The sequence below is a fragment of the Cryptomeria japonica genome, chromosome 11 (assembly GCF_030272615.1).
Source record: "Cryptomeria japonica chromosome 11, Sugi_1.0, whole genome shotgun sequence".
Classification (NCBI taxonomy): domain Eukaryota; kingdom Viridiplantae; phylum Streptophyta; class Pinopsida; order Cupressales; family Cupressaceae; genus Cryptomeria; species Cryptomeria japonica.
Genome location: NC_081415.1, coordinates 328,309,040 through 328,328,284, shown reverse-complemented (window position 1 = coordinate 328,328,284; position 19,245 = coordinate 328,309,040). Strand labels below are relative to the sequence as shown.

General features: G+C 38.9%; 1 protein-coding gene across 7 annotated transcripts in view; it reads left to right on the top strand.

Annotated features, from left to right (window-relative positions):
* Window positions 1–418: 418 nt before the first annotated feature.
* The window catches only part of LOC131065061 (uncharacterized), a 254,398-nt gene continuing 235,571 nt past the window's right edge, over window positions 419–19,245 (top strand). For 2 of the 7 annotated variants that reach the window (XM_057999455.2, XM_057999454.2), the window contains exon 1: window positions 422–710. In XM_057999455.2, the coding sequence (XP_057855438.2) occupies window positions 632–710 (79 nt within the window). In that variant the 5' untranslated portion in view covers window positions 422–631. Of the gene's footprint in view, window positions 711–957; window positions 1,278–19,245 lie in introns of all 7 variants that reach the window. The other 5 variants (XM_057999458.2, XM_057999459.2, XM_057999457.2 and 2 more) reach the window with 4 other exon arrangements.

The following is a 19,245-nucleotide window of genomic DNA, read 5'->3' as shown; positions in this document are numbered from 1 at the left end:
ACTCGTGAACAAAATAATATTACAATATTATTATCATATTATAATATATCATTATTATATTATAATGTTATTTTTATAGCAAAAAAAATAGCAAAAAAAATACCTTCTCATTTTCAACTTAAAAATTAAAAAATAAATAAATAAAATTAATTCATAACCATAACATCATATATAAACTATTTTATAACTATGACATCATATTTAAATTCAATGTACATAATATTTTAATTATTTTTAATATTTTTTTAAAATGATCAAATTAAATTGTTTTCAAATCAATACATTAACTTTAACAAAAAAAAATAAAAAAAAATTATTAAAAAAATTCTAACTTTATTTTATTATTAAGACAGTTGATTTTTTAGTCAATCAATATTATTATCATATTAATATTTAAAAAAAAAATTTATTCACAAAACTGTTTTGCCACAGTTTAGAAAATCTGCCACAATTTACAAATTGACAGAAATTGACAGCAACTCAGCCTTGTGTATAGGGTGGTTCCTTAGCTTGGGTTCATGGATATGTACTGGGCACAAGAGTGAGAATATAATATAAACATAAACTGCACAGAAAAGAGTGAAGAGGACAAAGGCAGGCAGGATCGGTGATCTGCACTGCAATTGTCCAAATGGGTGTACTGGGAAACACACTGCATTCTGTGAGATCCATAAACATTAGACTGGTGCTTATGCAAGTAATAAGCCTTGGTATGTATATATCCGTTCACATTACTTTTACTTTGTCCTGCAATATGCTGGAAGTTGTTATGAGAACTATAACACAGTAAAATATTTCTGGCGCGACACTAAGCAATTTGATAAAAAACATGTATACAAAATAACACTGATCATCTTTCTACAATTTGCATTGCATTATCATAAATGTTGCTGATATAATTTGCCCGCAACAAAATAAATTCCACAAAAATGTTGTGATTGATGTACATGTTGCCAGTGCTCGCAGTGATTACAGGATAAAGACTGCAAAATTCTGGTTTGACGCTAGCCTACACCGAGATCTTGGAGGCTATTTAATCAAAGAGTCATTTTGAAAGTGAAAGACTGAATTACCATGAGGAATTGAACTTTTGGCAAAATGCATTACTGACCTAAATTACAAACCTAATCCCCATGTCAATGCGTACAGCACTACAAACCTGAGCCTCCCGCCCCCGCCATCTGTTCTCGTTAAGGTCTACCCTAAGCTTTTAAAATCCAGCCGATCAGTTTTGCTCTATATGACAAGGATGTTTCATAAAGAGCCAAATATTTGTGGTACGTGTTTTTAGAAACTCCTGAAATAGTGAACTTTGACTTTGCTCTAGATGCTTTAGAAGCCTTTCTTATCGAGTGATAACTATTTGTGGTATTTGTTCACATTTTCTTCTGTAAAGGCTTCCATAGCAACTTTGAAATTCGTTTGGAAATTTTCTATGTTGTGTATTTCTGAAAACTAATTTGGCTGTTTAATTACGAAATTATATGTATATTGGTCAATATGAGCTAATTAAAATATTCGTAAAATTCATTTGGTGAACAGTCAGATGTCTTCAAATCTGCTTCTGCTTAGCTTATGCAGTTTTATATCACAAATTCGTTTATTGCCATTCCTAATCTAGAACTGAAGTCTGAAAGTATTTATCCATTGTTGAAGACTAGCTTTTGGTATGCACTGTTGTCCTTCTAACCTCATAATACATACGGGAGATGCGTACAAGTTCCTTGGTGGACAATCGGATGGCATATTACTTTTTTTTTATCAATATAACTCAGATATCTAAAGAAGAGTGGGCAGATAGAAGGTGTTGCTATTGTACTTTAGAAATGGTGGAGATGGAATGACATTACATCATGGAGTGTTCAGCTTACAAGAATATTCAGATAATTACATCGAAACTCTTAACATGGGCTCTTTGAGTATGACCTGTTTGAAGAAGAAAGGATAACAAAAGTTGTAGATTACTTGATCAAAATAATACAAAGTAGAATATCCAATATACAGAAGGAAAAGGAGATTAAATACGCATGGTGTCACTAGACTATTCTGTTTTGAACTTTCACACTTCTTTGTTTTGCTGGCTGTCCGTGGGTCCCATAGGTTGTTTGGTCTCATGGATGTTATTAAAAACATTCATTCATTCTATTATACTACCCTACAAGAGACATAACGTACACCATATGATCTTTTTTTGACATGTTTTATATGGAAAGGATATCTCCTTGAGAACCGTGGGAGGTTTCTTGCTCCAAAATTGGGTATTGGTTACTAAAAGACATGTCTAGATCAATATGAACTTGAGAGTTTTATGGATAGCAGGCTGCTTGGGAATTGATGCTCTCCTTGAATTCATTTGGTGAACAGTGATACTTATACTGAGGAAAGTTAAAAAGGTGTACGAAATATATATTTAAACAAGCACCAAGAGTATCACAAAGAGTACCGTAATAGCAACCATCAAAATTGAAACGTAGAAGTCTAAGGCTCCCAAAGGGTAGCCATTCTTAATAACTATAGAACAGTTGAACAATTGATTTATGTCCGAATAAGTATTCCTAATGGGTCAATCGGGGTTTGATCACCATATACAGATAAATTCTAGACTGTTCATTGGAACTAATTTTCATCAAAACTGCTGTGAGTCAATTTTGGGAGGATTACTGATGGGCCATGCCATTTGTGCTATTTTCAGTGGGGCCTTCTCAACCTATACATCTCTCATGTGGTCGGATTGTACATCTGACCACCCCAATGCATAATCCCTTGAGTGGAAATCAACGAGAGAGGGGCATAATTACCTGACTTGTAAGGAGCAGGTAAGCCAAAGTCTTAAGAAGTGGAATCAGCTCAGCTCACTTGTTCTGAATAAAACCATCTTCCAGATTGTCAATAAGATCAACAATAGCCTAAATTTGCGATATCATTTTTTGAACATGCTTGTTCCTTAGACTTACTATCCACCAAGGGAGCAAACCACTATAGCTAGCTAAAGGAAGGGGGAGTTATTAGAAATTGAAACACTCAAGTTTATTTGGTGAACAATCAAATATCTCAAAATTTTGCTTCTGCTTAGCTTGTTAAATTTTACACGATAAACTCATTTAGTGTGAAATGATATTGTTGATTATACTTTCTAGCGTAGAGCAGAAAGTATCTACCCAATCATTGGAAACTAGTTTTTGGTATAGTTTCTTTTCCTTGCCACCCCATACTCAATATGGGTGATATACATTTGTGTCTCGGGGGAAAATGTAATGACACATTTCTCAAGGATTCCAGTTTTTTTGAGTGCTTTTGGGGATTTCTGATGATCTAAAAAATGGATCTAGTTCATCATCAAGATTGGTTGTTTGAGTTCAATGACTATTTCAGAGTGGCTAGACATGATTTTGGCCTCATAAGTGCAGATGTCTTGCAGGGTCAAAAACAGTACTTTGGTGGCTTCCAAAGTTGAATATTTTTAATATTCAGGTTCCTCTTGAAAAATTAATGCATTTCAAAAGAAAACTGCATCCAGTTTTGATTATGTATGCAAAAGTTATAGCTACTAAAAAATGGAGTACAAGCTGAGCACTGAAGGAGTAGTATCGTCATTGTCAAAGAGTTTGTTTTGAAACCACCTGTTTGATGGAATGGGTGGTTTTGTCCAGATTGAACATGCAAGAAGAGGGAGCCGAAGGGAAGCATTTTGTCTTCACATTCTAATTGTTTGGGCTTCTAATTCAAGCTCAAAACATTTATATAGGTGCATGTGGTTCCAAATTTCAATTAAGGCAAAGGAGATGTTTTGAGCCTTTGTTAGCCATTTTCATAGCCATTTGAGCTAAGGATGAGCATTTTGGGAGTTAGGACCAGCTAGTTGAGTTCACACGGTGCTAGTTGCCAAAGTGTGATGAGATGAACACTTCTCCATTGAATTGTGAAGGGTCTTTATAGGGTTTAGGATGCTGCTGATTATAATTAGAATTCTTGTTGGGCCTCATGAATGTTAATGTAAATAGTGTCATTAGATAATTAGTTAGTTGTCAACACTTTCTAGATTGAGCTATTTCATACATAAGCTTAAGTTTACTTAGCCATTTTAGAGATTTGTCTCACCTCATTTGGTTGAGACATATGTATTCACTTTGTGAAACACCTCTTCATACACACTTGCCATTCATGAGAACACTTGTCAAGTGAGTTAACAAGTGTCTCATCTTTGGAAGGTTAGTTAGTTGTTGTGTCCAACTTGCCTACCTCTACTAGCTTGCCTATATATGCAAGCCTACTTTGTACATTCAAATTAACTCTTAGATAATATTCATTTGGCTTTTTGTGTGCTCATAGTTTGTGGAAGTTTTGGGTTTTGCTTTATGATCTTGGAATTCCCAACATGGTATCATAGCGATTTAGCAAAACCCTTCCCAAAATCCTGCATCGAGCCTAGTCTATAGCTCCTTATAGAGTTAATCTGATTTCTTTTTCCAAATCGATGATCTTTGTGAGTTATTTTAAATTGCATTGTGGAGAGATTTCTTAGTTTCTACGAGGATGGTGTATTAGTTGGAGGTGTTTTGTGGTCTTCATGGTTTTTCCTACATATTGTTCTTTGCATACAAAGACAATTGGTGCTTAGTCTGCAATTTCAATAGACTTCATCAGAGTTACCTAGTGCCTGCCATCTACATGACCTTGCTAGATTTATTTTCTAGCATAGCAGGTTTTTTTGTTGTCACATGTTGAGGAGTAGCAAAGCCTAGCGGTTTTATGCCAATCTTGGCACAATTGTCTCCTTTAAGTGATCTGCAATTCAAAAGCCCTCGACCCCATCCCCATCTTAATTAGGGCCACAAAAGGGAATGTCTATTTTGCATCGTGCCACTTTTGTTGAAAATGGTAACCTCACACTATACATTGCTGTGCTGTGGAAGGCTTAAAGACTCTTTGTTTGCAGATTTTGCTACCTAACTCTATATTCTAATGCCCACATAGGTAACAATCTGAACAGACAGTTAAAATAGGTATGATGATCTTCTATACCTACTCTCTGCTTATTTTACAAGGTGCAACTATCTTCTATTGATAGACAATGAATTATATCCAAGTGTGCTTTTAACCAGAAAGCAGCAGAAAGGTGTAACTTTTAACCAGAAAGTTTTAAAGGATCACTAATGCTTCAAAACTTCAAAATAATAACAAAGAAAACTAAATCTTCCAATCGATTCTTGTTAATTTTAGTGATCAGAATTAGTTAAACTCAGAATTTAACTCAAATGTAAACACACAAGAGACACAAAACACCAAAATACCCTGGGAAAATCTCCCTCTTGGAGGAAAAACTCAACATCAAAGATCCAGATCAAAATCCTTTAATCATGAGCAAATTACAAGTACAATGAAGATCAGATTACTTATCTGATTAAGTCACCAATCTAGGGCAGAGCTTTGCCCAATCTAAATCACTGATGTGCAGGCCCTAATTCGTTGATCCCACAAGTATAGTTTCGACACCACAAAAGAGGATGATCGGTGCTCTAATTTAGTGATTTAGACAACTCAATATCGCCCAACATAGCCGCCCATAATTTGCACAAGTCTGCTCCACAATGGTGATCAGATTCAGGTCTGGAATGGAGCTCAAAATGATCAATAGTTCGCTCAGATATAAGGTAGATTCATAGCTCAGATTCCACACTAATTCGCCCAGCCACAAGAACAGATTCGCATTAATTAGGATGACAAATTCACTAGTAGAAGACCACGGATAGCAGAGCAAATATTCGTTGATGATGAATTGTGTTTTGGTTGACAAGATTCAATCAATCCCTTGCTCAAGTCGGCTGGCCTAATTGGCCGACTCAAATTCATAATTCCTTTTTCTATATTGGCGCCCAAACTTGGGATAATAATTTGATTACAAGTTACATTGTTTTCCAATTGGGCCTAGCCCAATACTTTACAAGTAATTCGCTCATGATAATATTATGATTATTACAATATATACTTAAATTTTTAATTGCCACTTAGGCAACATTAAAAATTTAATCCACTTAATCCGATTCTAGCTATCAAATTTCAGCACTCCCTCTTAGCTAGGGAGGATTATAGCAAAACACATTATATTGTAATAACACATCATGTATCTTTTTTCATTGTATCCATCTTGCATTGCCCGCAGAGGATGGATCCACCTTGCATTGCCTGCAGAGGGTGGAGGAGGTCTTTCACCTCAACCTTCTCCCTGAGAAGGATCCAATGTCACTTTGTATTGCCCGCAGAGGGTGACTCCACCTTGCATTGCCCGTAGAGGGTGGAAGATGCAACTTAGTGCATCACTGGGATTGAGACTCCCTCGCAGCCAAAGTTGTGTTCTCAACAACTCCAAGTCTTTGTCTGAAGTACTCAAACTTCACTCGAGCAAGAGGCTTGGTGAGAACATCTGCAATCTGCTCATCAGTGCTGACATATTTTAGTTGAATGGCACCTCTCTGTACCATATCGCGAACATAGTGATAATGAGTTTCCACATGTTTTGACCTGTCATGAAACACAGGATTAACATACTTCTTAATACAACTCTGATTGTCACAATGAATGACTGTGGGTTCTCAAGGTTGTCCAAACAACCCAGTAAGAAGCTCGCGAAGCTATACTGCTTCTCTTGACGCCACACTTGATGCAATGTACTCAGCTTTTGCAGTACTCAAAGCAACTGAGGACTGCTTCCTGCTGGCCCAGAAGATCACGACAGAAGCCAAACTGAAGCAAATCCCTGAAGTGCTCTTCCTATCAGTTACACTTCCTGCCCAATCAGAATCAGAGTAGCCTTCCAGGGTGATAACAATGTTGATTGGATACTTCAGCATGTAGCCAACTATGCCTCGCAAATATCTCAGGATATGCTTGGCTGCAACAAGATGAACATGCTTCGGTTTGTTCATGAACTGCCTGAGGGCACTCACTGCATAACAAATATACGGTCTAGTGTTAACTAGATACATAAGGATCCAATCAACTGCCTATACTCCGATGGATCTGCAAAATCAGAGTTACCTGCAGATAAACTCAATTTCTTCAAGTTAGTTTCCATAGGAGTAGACATAGGTTTGCAATCCATCATTCCAAATCTTTTCAATATATCAATAGTATATTTTCCTTGACTAAGGATAATTTCATTAAATCTTTGCCATACTTCTAAACCTTGAAAATAATGCATTAGGCCTAGATCCTTCATTTCAAATTCTGTAGCTAATTCTTTCTTACATCTAATGATGAGGCTATCTTCACCAGTTAGAAATAAATATCAATCTGCCAGCAATATTGTTATGGGCGACTTAGGAAAAATATCTATCTGCCAGCAATATTGTTATTTTTCTAAGTTAGTGGCATTAAAAAGGTGGCGTTGAGAAAGATGAAATATTTCATGTTTATATTATTTTATATTGCAAAGTTGTCACCTAGGAAAAAGTTCGAACTTTGCCTAGGGAGTTTGGGAAAATTAATGCCATGTCTAGGGGAGGCTATGACATGAAATGAAATTGAATTTCAATTGTTTTGGGCGCCATTTGCATTTGAATTTCAGAGGGAAAAATCTATAAATACAGGTGCTTGGCCTCTCATTTGGTATCTTATGAAATTGCATCGTTATGTTGCCGGTTTGGCGATTGAAATTTGAGCTTCGAAGTGTGGCTTCCTAGCTAAGTCTCAGTTTTGTACTTGGAAGATAGTACCTAGCTGTGTTCTTGTAATTCCAGTGCTGTCAGTGAGAGTTTTGCGGATTGTGGAGTGTTTGTGTGGGATTGGAGTGTTTTCTTGTTGTTGGTCGTGGATTTGCTGGAACCGTATTCTGCCAGGCGATTCAATCATTCTGGGTATTTGCTCTGTGGATTACTATGTCCTAGGCAATGGCATTTGTAAGTTTTCAGCACTAATCTTTGAGTAATCATTTTTATTTTGCAAATCGTACTTCCCAGCTGTTGTGTGTATAGCACACACGCCCCCTGCTTCAGGGGACCCCCGTTGCCCTGGTGGAGTGGAGAGAAAGTCGTCATGGTTGGGCTTGTCAAAGCCTTCCATGGCCAGTAATGCGTCGAGTGTGGGTCATGTACGCCAAAAGTTTGAACGTTTTCCTCATTTTGAAGGGAGTAAATCCAAAATTGGAGAAACTCGGCATTTTCGTGAGTTTTGTGAGGTGCCTTTTTGACTCAGATAGCCTGAAGTCATCATTTTACCATTGCGTCTATCATCAAGCCTTCAAAGGCCACAAGAGTCTAGGTTCGCAATTTTGCTTTAGGGGTCGAAGTCTTCATTCTGGCCGAAAACCATGACTTTCAAAATGGCTCAAAGGAGCCGAAAATAGCAAAATATAAAATCGTGCACCTTAGGTAAGATACCCGAAATTGCAAAGGAGGCCGAAATGCGAGCAGAATATGGAAGAAGGAAAATCGCGCGATTATAGTGAAATGGCTGAAAAGCGAAGCCTAAAATCGCACATAATGGCCAAAAAACCAAGTCGCACATTTCGGGTCAATGGGCCGAAAAATGATAAAGGCACATATTCATTTCAAAACTGAGTCGCGTAAAATATCATTTTAGGCCAAAAAAGTGAAAAGGGGAGGTAAATCGCCTAAGTTTGCAAAAGGGGCTTTTAGCCCGAAAATGGAGAATAAGAAAAAGGCGTTAACTTAAAAACTTTTCAAAACCCCCTTTTAGGCCAATTTCCGAAAATCACGAAAAGAGGGAGAATGTTTAACTTTTTAACTTTTCAAAATGCCTCCCTTAGCCGAAAATGCGAAGTAAGTGGGAAAAGCGTAAAACTTAAAAACTTTTCAAAGGGCCTCTTTAGGCCAAAAATCGCAAAATGAAAGGAAAGGCGTAATTTTTATAAATTTTGAAAAAGGTGTTAAGTTAGCCGAAATTGTTGAATAACTTTAAAAATCGCGCAATAAGATTTTTTTTGGCCGAAAATCAACAAAGGATAGGGGTGCGTCATAATAACATAAAGTTTGGTGTGCATTTCGTAAAAGAAGCCAAGTTTCAAAAATCTTTCAAAAGGCCGAAACCCACTCAAAACTCTCAAATTGGTGATGTAGGCCGAAAAACGTTTAAAAACTAGCAAAATCACGACTCAGGCCAAGAAGGACGTATAAGGTGAAAATCGCATGATTTCTGTCCAAGCCGGCAATGATTAATAGATACAAATTGCGTGATTTGTTTGTTGTAGAGGGCAAAGGGGTTTGGCGAAATGAGTCTCTTAAAACACACACACTACCCGAAAATGGTGAAAGACATCAGTTCGCAAGATAACTTTATCAGCTGAAAATTCTAAAGAGCCCAATCAACTCTAAAATCATTAAGTAGTGAGGGGCGAAGTCATTATCACCATAGTTCATACTTGCCAACGTCATATTAAAGTTCGACTTTATTCCAATAAATTCAAATCACGACACCCGTAGGCCCGAGTTTGACAAAGAGACCTACGTCGTGAAAAGGAGAGCTTCAACCCGAAAATCAAAAAGCTTTCAAATTCATCTTATAGGCCGAAAAGGGGTAAATGCTTTAAAATTGGCAAACACCAAGAAGAGCCAAATAGAATCATACATTCAGTTTCTTTAGGCCGAAAGGAAGGGAAAGTCAAATCTCCCAAAATCGCACTTTTTGTGCAAGTGGCTCGAAGTTTTTGTAAAACTTAAGATCATCTCACCTCTATCAAGCGAAAAACATTTAAAGATACAACTCACAAAGAGCTTCTCGAGCCAGATGTTAAAATTTTTTAATGTTTGATTAATTAAATTAATTAATTTTTCAAATTGATTTATTAAAGTGAGATTGATTGTTCGCAGGACGTCATCATAGAGAACTAGGAGAAAAGCCTGAAACACAAATCGAAGAAGGATCGCAATCAAGGCCAGGTGCTGGAAGCTGGAAAAGAAGAAGATACCATGATGAATATGATGTCTCAATTGCTGGCCAAACTTAACCAGAATGTTGTTGGGACCCCTAATCAACCCAACAATGGCCTGGAAGCTAGTACTTCTAATAATCCTGGAGGAAATGGAAACGAGAGTAACAATGGGAGCAACAATGGAGGTTCAGCTCCAAGACTTCTACAACCCGTCTTTCTACCTAGAGAAACACCACAAAATGAAGTTGAGATACCTACAACTGATGAGATAAGGAACAACTATATGGAGTATGCTTCTCTCCCTGCAGAGATCCGAGATATCCTCACCTTGGATCAATACATGAATCAGAAAATGAAGAGAGGAAGAAGGAATGACAATCGGTATTCCACTCCAAGAGATTACCATCAAGCTCTTGGGAAGGTTATTCTAGCACACTTTGATGGAAGCAGTAAGAGCACAGCTAGACCTTGGGTGCAAAAGTTGGACAATTACTTGTCTTTGAGACCTATGCCCGAAAAAGAGGCCATCGAGTTCGCTACCTTGCACCTAGATGGAGCTGCTCATGAATGGTGGTACCATGGGTAGGTCACCCTTGGTCATAACTTGATCCATACCTATGCTAAATTCACCAACAAATTGATAGAAAGATTTCATACCAAGGATCCGGAGGTGAAGTTTAGAGAGCTTGCACAACTCAAGCAACAGGGTTCTTTGGACACTTTCATAACTGAGTTTCAAAGCCTTTCAGTTATGGTTAGTAGTATCTCGGAGAAGAGGTTAGTGGTCCTATTTATTGAGGGACTTGAAGAACTGTTGAAAAGTTGGGTAAAAGCCTTTGACCCACCCACCTTGGCTGATGCAATCAAGAAGGCTAGAAGCATGGAGTTGGCTGCCCCAAAGAACAAATTTCAGTCCAAGCCTTTCCCTTTCCGGAAGGATAAGAAGAAGCATACAAATCAGACCAAGAAGTTTCCTTCGCGAATGGATGATGGGCTCCGTCAAGAGCTCCGAAGGAAGAATCTTTGCTACTCTTGCAAAGAACCTTGGGCCCCGGGACATAAGTGTCATGGGAAGGGCAATCTACATTAAATGGAGTGCTATTCTACTGATGGAGCAAATTCTGAAATTTCAGAATAGCAGACTGAAATTGAGGACAACGAGTATGAAGAGGCTTCGGAAGGGCCTAAAACTGAGTTAGAAGATAGAGGAGTGGTTGCTCAACTCTCGAGCATTCAAAAGAATGAGTCCTTTAGAGTTCGGGGTGTGATAGGAGAGCATCGTGTCATTGCTCTCATTGACACAGGAGTGACTCATAATTTCATGAATGAGAGAATTGTTGCAAAGAGGGGGCTAGTGGCAGAGGAAGTAGAAGGCTTCAAAGTCATGGTAGCTGATGGCTCCACTATATCTTGCAACCGAATGATTTCCAACATGTCACTGAAGTTGGGAAACCACGAGATTCGAGATGATTTCTTTGTGGTTAGCATTGGAGGGACTGATGATGCAGTCCTTGGGATTCAGTGGCTGAGATCTCTTGGTGAGATCACATTAAATTTGCAAACCATGGAGCTGAAATTCATGTCTGATGGGAAGAAGGTGGTATTGAGAGGAATGTCAAATGGAGGACTTAGAATTGTTTCATTGAAGAGGATGGAGAGGCTGCTCCGCCATTACCAAGTGGAGTGGGCAGCAGAGTGTTTGATAATGCCCTCAAATCCATAGGAAGAGAAGGGCAGCTACTTTGCAGACATTCAAGCATTGATTACAGAAAAAAAGTAAGGTCTTTGGGAAACCACCATTTGATAGACCTCCTGAGATCAAGGTCATGCCTTCCAAATCACCAGAAGAGAAACGGAGCTATCCCGAAGACATTCAAGCTTTGATTACCAAGAGGAGTAAGGTGTTTGAAAATCCTCCTCCTGGAAGACCCCTTGAAAGAGGGATTGAGCATATCATTGAGTTGGAAGAAGGAGCAAAACCTGTAATGACTACTCCTTATCGCTACCACAAGAAGCAAAAGGATGAGATTGAGAAAGCAATCCAGGAGCTGCTTGATATAGGTTACATACGGCCAAGCAAGAGCCCATTTGCTTCGGCTATGGTCTTGGTGAAAAAAAAGGATGGGACCATACGCATGTGCGTGGACTATTGGGCCTTGAATCAGAAAACTATTAAGAATTGGTATCCTATCCCGAGAATTGATGAGCTACATGGTGCAGTGTTCTTCTCAAAGATCGATCTCAGATCGGGGTATCATCAAATTAGGATGAGAGCATCAGATGTAGAAAAGACTGCTTTTAGATGCCACTTTGGGCATTTTGAGTTCCTAGTCATGCCCTTTGGCTTGACTAATGCCCCTGCCACATTCCAGTCATGCATGAAAAAAATCTTCCAGAAACAGTTGAGGAAGTTTGTGCTCATATTCTTTGATGACATACTCATATACAACAAGTCTTGGAAGGAGCACTTACAGGATTTGGGTGAAGCGTTGAGCATATTGGAATCTGAATCCCTGTTTGCAAAGGAGTCCAAATGTGAATTTGGAATGAAAGAATTGCTCTACCTTGGTCACAATATCAATGCAGGAGGTGTGAAGGTAGACCTTGAAAAGATTAGAGCTATCATTGATTGGCCTCCCCCCGAGAACATAACACACTTGAAGGGATTCTTGGGTCTTTGTGGTTTTTACCGTAGGTTTGTGAAGGGATACTTTCAGTTGGCTGCCCCCCTCATAGATCTTACAAGGAAAGGAGCTTTTGAGTGGTCAGAAAAGGCACAAACAGTGTTTGTTCAGTTCAAGGAGATCATGAGCTCATGCCCTGTTTTGGCCTTACCAGATTTCACCAAGCCTTTTGAACTGCAGTGTGATGCATTAGGAGAAGGTGTTGGTGCAGTTCTTATGCAAGACAAGCATCCTATTGTCTTTGAAAGTAGTAAGTTGAGAGGACTTGAAAGGCTATATTCAATATATGACAAGGAGATGCTTGCCATAATGCATGCCCTTGTGAAGTTCAGGCAGTATCTTGTGGGGAGTAAGTTCGTTGCTAAGACTGATCATGGCAGTCTTAAGCACTTCATGCACCAAAAAGACTTGAACGAAAGGCAGCAGAAGTGGGTTGGTAAGCTTTAGGCTTATGACTTTGACATTGAGTATGTCAAAGGGAAGAAGAACATAGTGGCAGATGCTCTTTCCTGGAGACCCCATTTGAGTTCTATGAGTGAGCTTATAGCTGATTGGAGGGACTTGTTGCTTGCTGATTATGCCAAAAATCAGTTTGCAACCAGCATCATAGAGGGCACTTTTCATGATGAAAAGTACAGATTGGTTGATGGACTGATTATGTACAAGGGTAGGATCCTTCTTCTACCTGAATCGAAGTTGAAAGAGAAGGTATTACAGACCTTTCATGATAGTCCTCTTGCTGGCCATCAGGGCTTTTTCAAAACTTATAGGCAGATCCGAGAGAGATTCTCTTGGAAAGGGTTGAAAAAGGATGTTCTGAAGTATATCAGGGAATGCCAAGTTTGTTAGAGGAACAAGGACGAGCACACTGCACCCGCTGGATTGCTGCAGCCACTGCCGATTCCCAGTCAAAAATGGGAAAGTATCTCTATGGATTTCATCATTGGGTTGTCGAGAGCTAGTGGGAAGGATTGTGTCTACGTGGTGGTAGATAGATTAACGAAATTTGCTCATTTTTTCACTATCACCAGCTCATTTACCGCAACTCAGGTTGCTGATTTGTTCTTCCGTGAGGTGTTTAGGCTACATGGGCTGCCTAAAAACATTGTGAGTGATAGGGACAAGAAGTTTCTAAGCTCTTTCTGGTAGGAGATTTTCAGATTGTGTGGTACTGTGCTCACTCCAAGCACGAGTTACCATCCTCAGACAGATGGACAAACTAAGATAGTTAATAAGTGGTTGGAAGGTTATTTGAGAAATTATGTTTCAGAACAGCAAAAGGCGTGGGTAAGATGGCTACACCTTGGTGAGTACTGCTATAATTCCACTTATCACATGTCCATCCAAATGTCTCCTTTCATGGCACTCTACGGATACGAGGCCCCTAGCTTTGCTGATTTGGTGTTTGGAGATAGCAGAGCACCTCAAGCTAGGGATATGGTTCAACAGTGTCAGGATATTCTGAAGGCGTTGAAAAACAACCTTCAGATTGCACAAAATCAGCAGAAGATGTACGCTGATCAGCAGCGAGTTGAGCATTCATTTGAGGTTGGTGATATGGTCTACTTGAGACTCCAGCCCTTCAGACAGTCTACTCTTAAGAAGAGTGGAGCGGAAAAGCTTAAGCCACATTTTTATGGACCATTCAGGGTCATCAGGCGAGTGGGAGCTATGGCTTATGAGTTGGAGCTACAGTGAGTAGCCAAGTACATAATGTCTTCCATGTGTCACGCCTCAATAAAGCGCTTGGGCACAATGTGATAGTTTCTTCTGATCTACCTCCTTTGGATGAAGAGGGAGAGTTGGTGCTAGTTCCTGAAGCAATCCTTGATGTCAGGGAACGATTTTTGAGGAGGATCATCAGAGAATATTTGGTTAAGTGGAAAGACTTATCGATGGAGGATGCTACGTGGGAGAATGAGGAGATATAACAACACCTCGGTTTACAATTGCTTGAGGACAAGTAATTTTGGGGAGGGCGGACTATAATGTCCCCTTCTCAGTGATGTGCATTCATTGGTCCATTGGCCTATTCCGGAGACCCGTAGGCTATTTGGAAAGGAGAATTAGGGTTTCCAACTTTTGTGGAGTTCTGCACGAGGTTTTTAGGGTTTGTCAGGAGGGAATTTTTCAGTTCTGCTTATGGTTTCCTTCTGGGTTTTCCATGAACTCTAGGGTGGCATAACATGCATTTGATTCTTTGGTGAAGTCAGAACTTACTATTTTTTAGTAAGTTAGGGTTTGGCTGTTTGGATGATGCAGTTCTACTGAGCTTTCCAAGCTCTTTCTCTGGGTGCGAAGATTATGTTTTTCGGAGCAGTATTTCTTGACTTACTATTTTTAGTAAGTGGCTGTGTTGAGCATTTCTATTTTTAGCAGTCTCAGATAGGGTCCTGACTCAACACAGTTCAATGGTCTTCATCGCACAGCTTCATCCTTGATTTTGGTATTAATCAGTATTGGAGTTATAAGTTATTTAATTAAATATTAATTCCTTATCCTAAGGTTTAATATTTAATTATTTTTATTACTGATTAATTGTGTTATGGGCGACTTAGGAAAAATATCTATCTGCCAGCAATATTGTTATTTTTCTAAGTTAGTGGCATTGAAAAGGTGGCGTTGAGAAAGATGAAATATTTCATGTTTATATTATTTTATATTGCAAAGTTGTCACCTAGGAAAAAGTTCAAACTTTGCTTAGGGAGTTTGGGAAAATTAACGCCATGTCTAGGGGAGGCTATGACATGAAATGAAATTGAATTTCAATTGTTTTGGGTGCCATTTGCATTTGAATTTTAGAGGGAAAATTCTATAAATACAGGTGCTTGGCCTCTCATTTGGTATCTTATGAAATTGCATCGTTATGCTGGCGATTTGGCGATTGAAATCTAAGTTTCGAAGTGTGGCTTCCTAGCTAAGTCTCAGTTTTGTACTTGGAAGATAGTACCTAGCTGTGTTCTTGTAATTCCAGTGCTGTCAGTGAGAGTTTTGCGGATTGTGGAGTGTTTGTGTGGGATTGGAGTGTTTTCTTGTTGCTGGTCGCGGAGTTGCTGGAACCATATTCTGCCAGGCGATTCAATCATTCTGGGTATTTGCTCTGTGGATTTCTATGTCCTAGGCGATGGCATTTGTAAATTTTCAGCACTAATCTTTGAGTAATCATTTTTATTTTGCAAATCGTACTTCCCAGCCTAGGTGTCTTTCTTGTGTGGACATTTTGGAAACAAGATTTGGTAAATGGGGTATATGGAGGTCTCTTCTCTGATTGTAATTGGTCATTTTTTGATATATGAGCAGTTTGGGAATCTTTGGGGATGTTAGGTGTGAGTAGTGAGTGAGTTTTATGCATTTTAGTGTGTCTTGGTGTTGCTGGTTGTGCATAGCAGCTTGCTGTCATAAAATTACAGATTTTTAGAAGTTGGTGTTTGGGTGTGCCCTTCGTAGTGTGAGTAGATTAGTTGTTTTGGGTGTGATTTGGGGTGATTTGGGTGAGTTTGGAGAGAGAAAAGAGCATTTCATAGTTTCTGGAAGTTGTTGGTCTGCGTGTTATTGATCCTACGATTTCTTAATTTCATGTTGAAGGATCTTTTGGGAGTTAGTAACTGTTTGAAGATATTTATCAGCATTGGACAGCATTACTTCTCTATTCTATCTCTCTATTTTATATTGTAAGGTTAAGTAGTAGTACCACTAACCATTTCTGGATTGTAAGCATTCCCACTGAAAAGTGGAAGAGGCTGGCTTGCCTCCTATAATTTGATATTTGTTGCTCAGTCCTCCCACTAAATAAGTGGTCGAGTGATAAGTTTTATGTATTGTCCTCCAGCTGAAATATGCGGTATAGTGATAGCTTTATGTAATGTCCTCCCATTGAAATACGCAGTAGAGTGATTGAGTTTTAGTTTCTTGTTGTTTCCCTTGGCTGGTTTACCGCGAAGAAGTTTAGTTTCTATCTTGCTGGATAAGCAGAAGGGGCTGGCTTGCCGCCCGTGCATTGTACTTTCAGTTTGTTTATGGTGCTAACGATCCTCGGAACATCGTATGTTCTCACCCTCCCAGATTGGGCTCTCGGTGAACAAAAGGTGGAAGGGTTCCCTTTCAGTTGTTCGGATTATTTCTCTAACCTTAATAGGTTATGGTGTTTGCTTTGTAATTCTTATTGCTAAAAACCAAAAAAATTAAGGGGAATATTACACCTTAGTTGCAGCAATACCTATAATAGTTCTAATAGGTCTAATAGAAGTACATCTAGCAACAGGTGCAAATGTTTCCTCATAATCTATGCCTTCCTTTTGAGAAAAACCATGAGCTACAAATCTAGCTACAAATTTAGGTCTAGGCACAATATCCCAGACATCATTCTTGATGATGGATTGCTATTCTTCGTCCATGGCTAGCTTTCATGCTTGCTGGTTCATAGCTTCTTCTACACTTGATGGTTCAATCTCAATAATGTTGCACATCATTGCAACATACTTTGAGAACTTCTGAGGTATCCTGCTTTCTCTAAATGTTCCTTGGGGAGCTGCAAACTTTTTAGCTTCTTGAATTGTGCTCCTAACCCAAAGTGGTCTCTTTCTTGCTAACTGCAATATCTCTGGGTCCATTAGTTGGATCTAGAGGCTCAGAAGGATCACCATGCTCAATAGGTTCAGGAAGCTCAATAGACTTCCTTTGAATCTTAGGGTTAGTATCAACATCCATATCTTGATTACCATTAACTTCTTTATCATTATCAGTAAGGGAACCTTTAGATTTCTTAAAAGCAATATTTTCCTCAAAAGTAACATCTCTACTTACCTCAATATACCTTTGTCTTGGAATGTAGACACAAAATGCTTTGGAAGATTCACTGTATCCAACAAGAATACCTTTCTTCTCGGATGACTCTAGCTTAGTTCTCTTTTCCTTTGGCACATGAACATAGATAGGACTCCCAAAAATCCTTAGGTGACTGATGTTAGGTTTGACTCCAGTGAAGGCTTCTTCAGGAGTTATGTTCTTCAACACTCGATGAGGGCATCTATTTTGAATATACACTGCAGTCTTAGATGCCTCCACCCATAAGAAAGTTTGCAGATTCTGATCATGAATCATTGCCTTAGCAGCTTCAACAATGAATCTATTCTTCCTTTCAACCACCCCATTTTGCTGAGGATTGTAGGGAACACAAAACTCCCTCGTAATTCCTCTCTACACAAAAGTCATGAAAACTACTTGAGGTGTATTCACCTCCATTATCAGATCTTAACACTTTAATTCTTTTTCCAGATAGATTTTCAACTAAAGCCTTAAATTCTTTGAACCTACTTAATACTTCATCAGATTTTTTAGTTTTCAGAAAGTAAATCCAAGTTTTTCTAGAGAAATCATCTATGAAGATTACATAATATAAGAATCCACCAGGTGAAGCAATAGACATAGGTCCACATAAATCAGAATGAACAAGTGCTAACTTTTCTTTAGCTCTACTTTCACTTTTATGAAATGGACTTTTAGTATTCTTACCTAAAGCACAACCTTTGCAAGTATCATCATGAAGGTGACTAAGTTTGGGCATACCTTTGACCATCTTCTCAAGTGAGGGAAGTGCTTGGAAGTGTAGATGACCAAACCTTCTGTGCCATAGTTCGCTAGACTCAGGAGCCTCATGAATGAGGGCTTGGACTGGACGAGCTGAAAGCTTATATAAACTATCATATCTATTACCAATGATACGAGCAGATTTAAAACTAGCTTTCTTATGCCATGCAAGTACTCTACCCTCAGAAAATGCTACTTGATAATCCTTATCTTCTAATGCAGAAATGGAGATAAGTTTCCTTTTAATTCCAGGTACAAATAAGATATCACTGAGATGTATAGAGAAGCTAGAATCTAAATTTAAGGAAGTATTACCGAAACCTCTTACCGAATACCGAGCATCATCACCAATTACCACATGAAGGTTAGACTCTTTTTCTATCAAATCTGAGAGGTGTTCTCAATATCCCGTGATGTGCCTAGATGCGCCACTATCTATTAACCAAGTGTTGCTATCAGTCGGCACATTGCTTGATAGGCAAAAATGAAGAGGAAGTCTTCATTATCCTTTGGTTCTGCAACTTCATTCAGGTTTGCTTCTCCTTGCTTAGGCTGATTTTGACATTCCTTCGCATAGTGACCAAACTTGTCACATCTGAAGCAGCGAAGGCATGAAAGATCTCTTGGCTTCTTTCTTGAATCATGACTTGCTGAAGGTCTGAAATCTCTATTCCTCTTGAAGTTGCCCTTCTTCCAATTTCCACCTTTCTTCTTGATTGATTGAGCTGCAAGCATGTGATGATCTCCTCCATGAGAGCTTCTAATTGCTCCCTTGGCAGCCAATCGAGATTCTCTTGGATGCAATCTCCCTTCAATCGTTCAAACTTTGGAAGCTCGATCCTAGCACTGATTTCTTGAATGAATGGTTCCCAAGTTGGAGGAAGACCATTGAGGGCGGTCAAGGTAAGATCGCTGTCTTCAACTTCTTTCCCAACTACTGAAAGTTGATTCTTTAGATCAGTCATCCTCATGAAGTAGGAGGTGATGGATTCCCCTTTCTCCAATCGGATGTGAGTGAGCTGACTCCTCAAGGCAAGAATGCGGCTAGTGTTGTTGACTTCGTACAACTTCTCCAATGTGTTGAACATC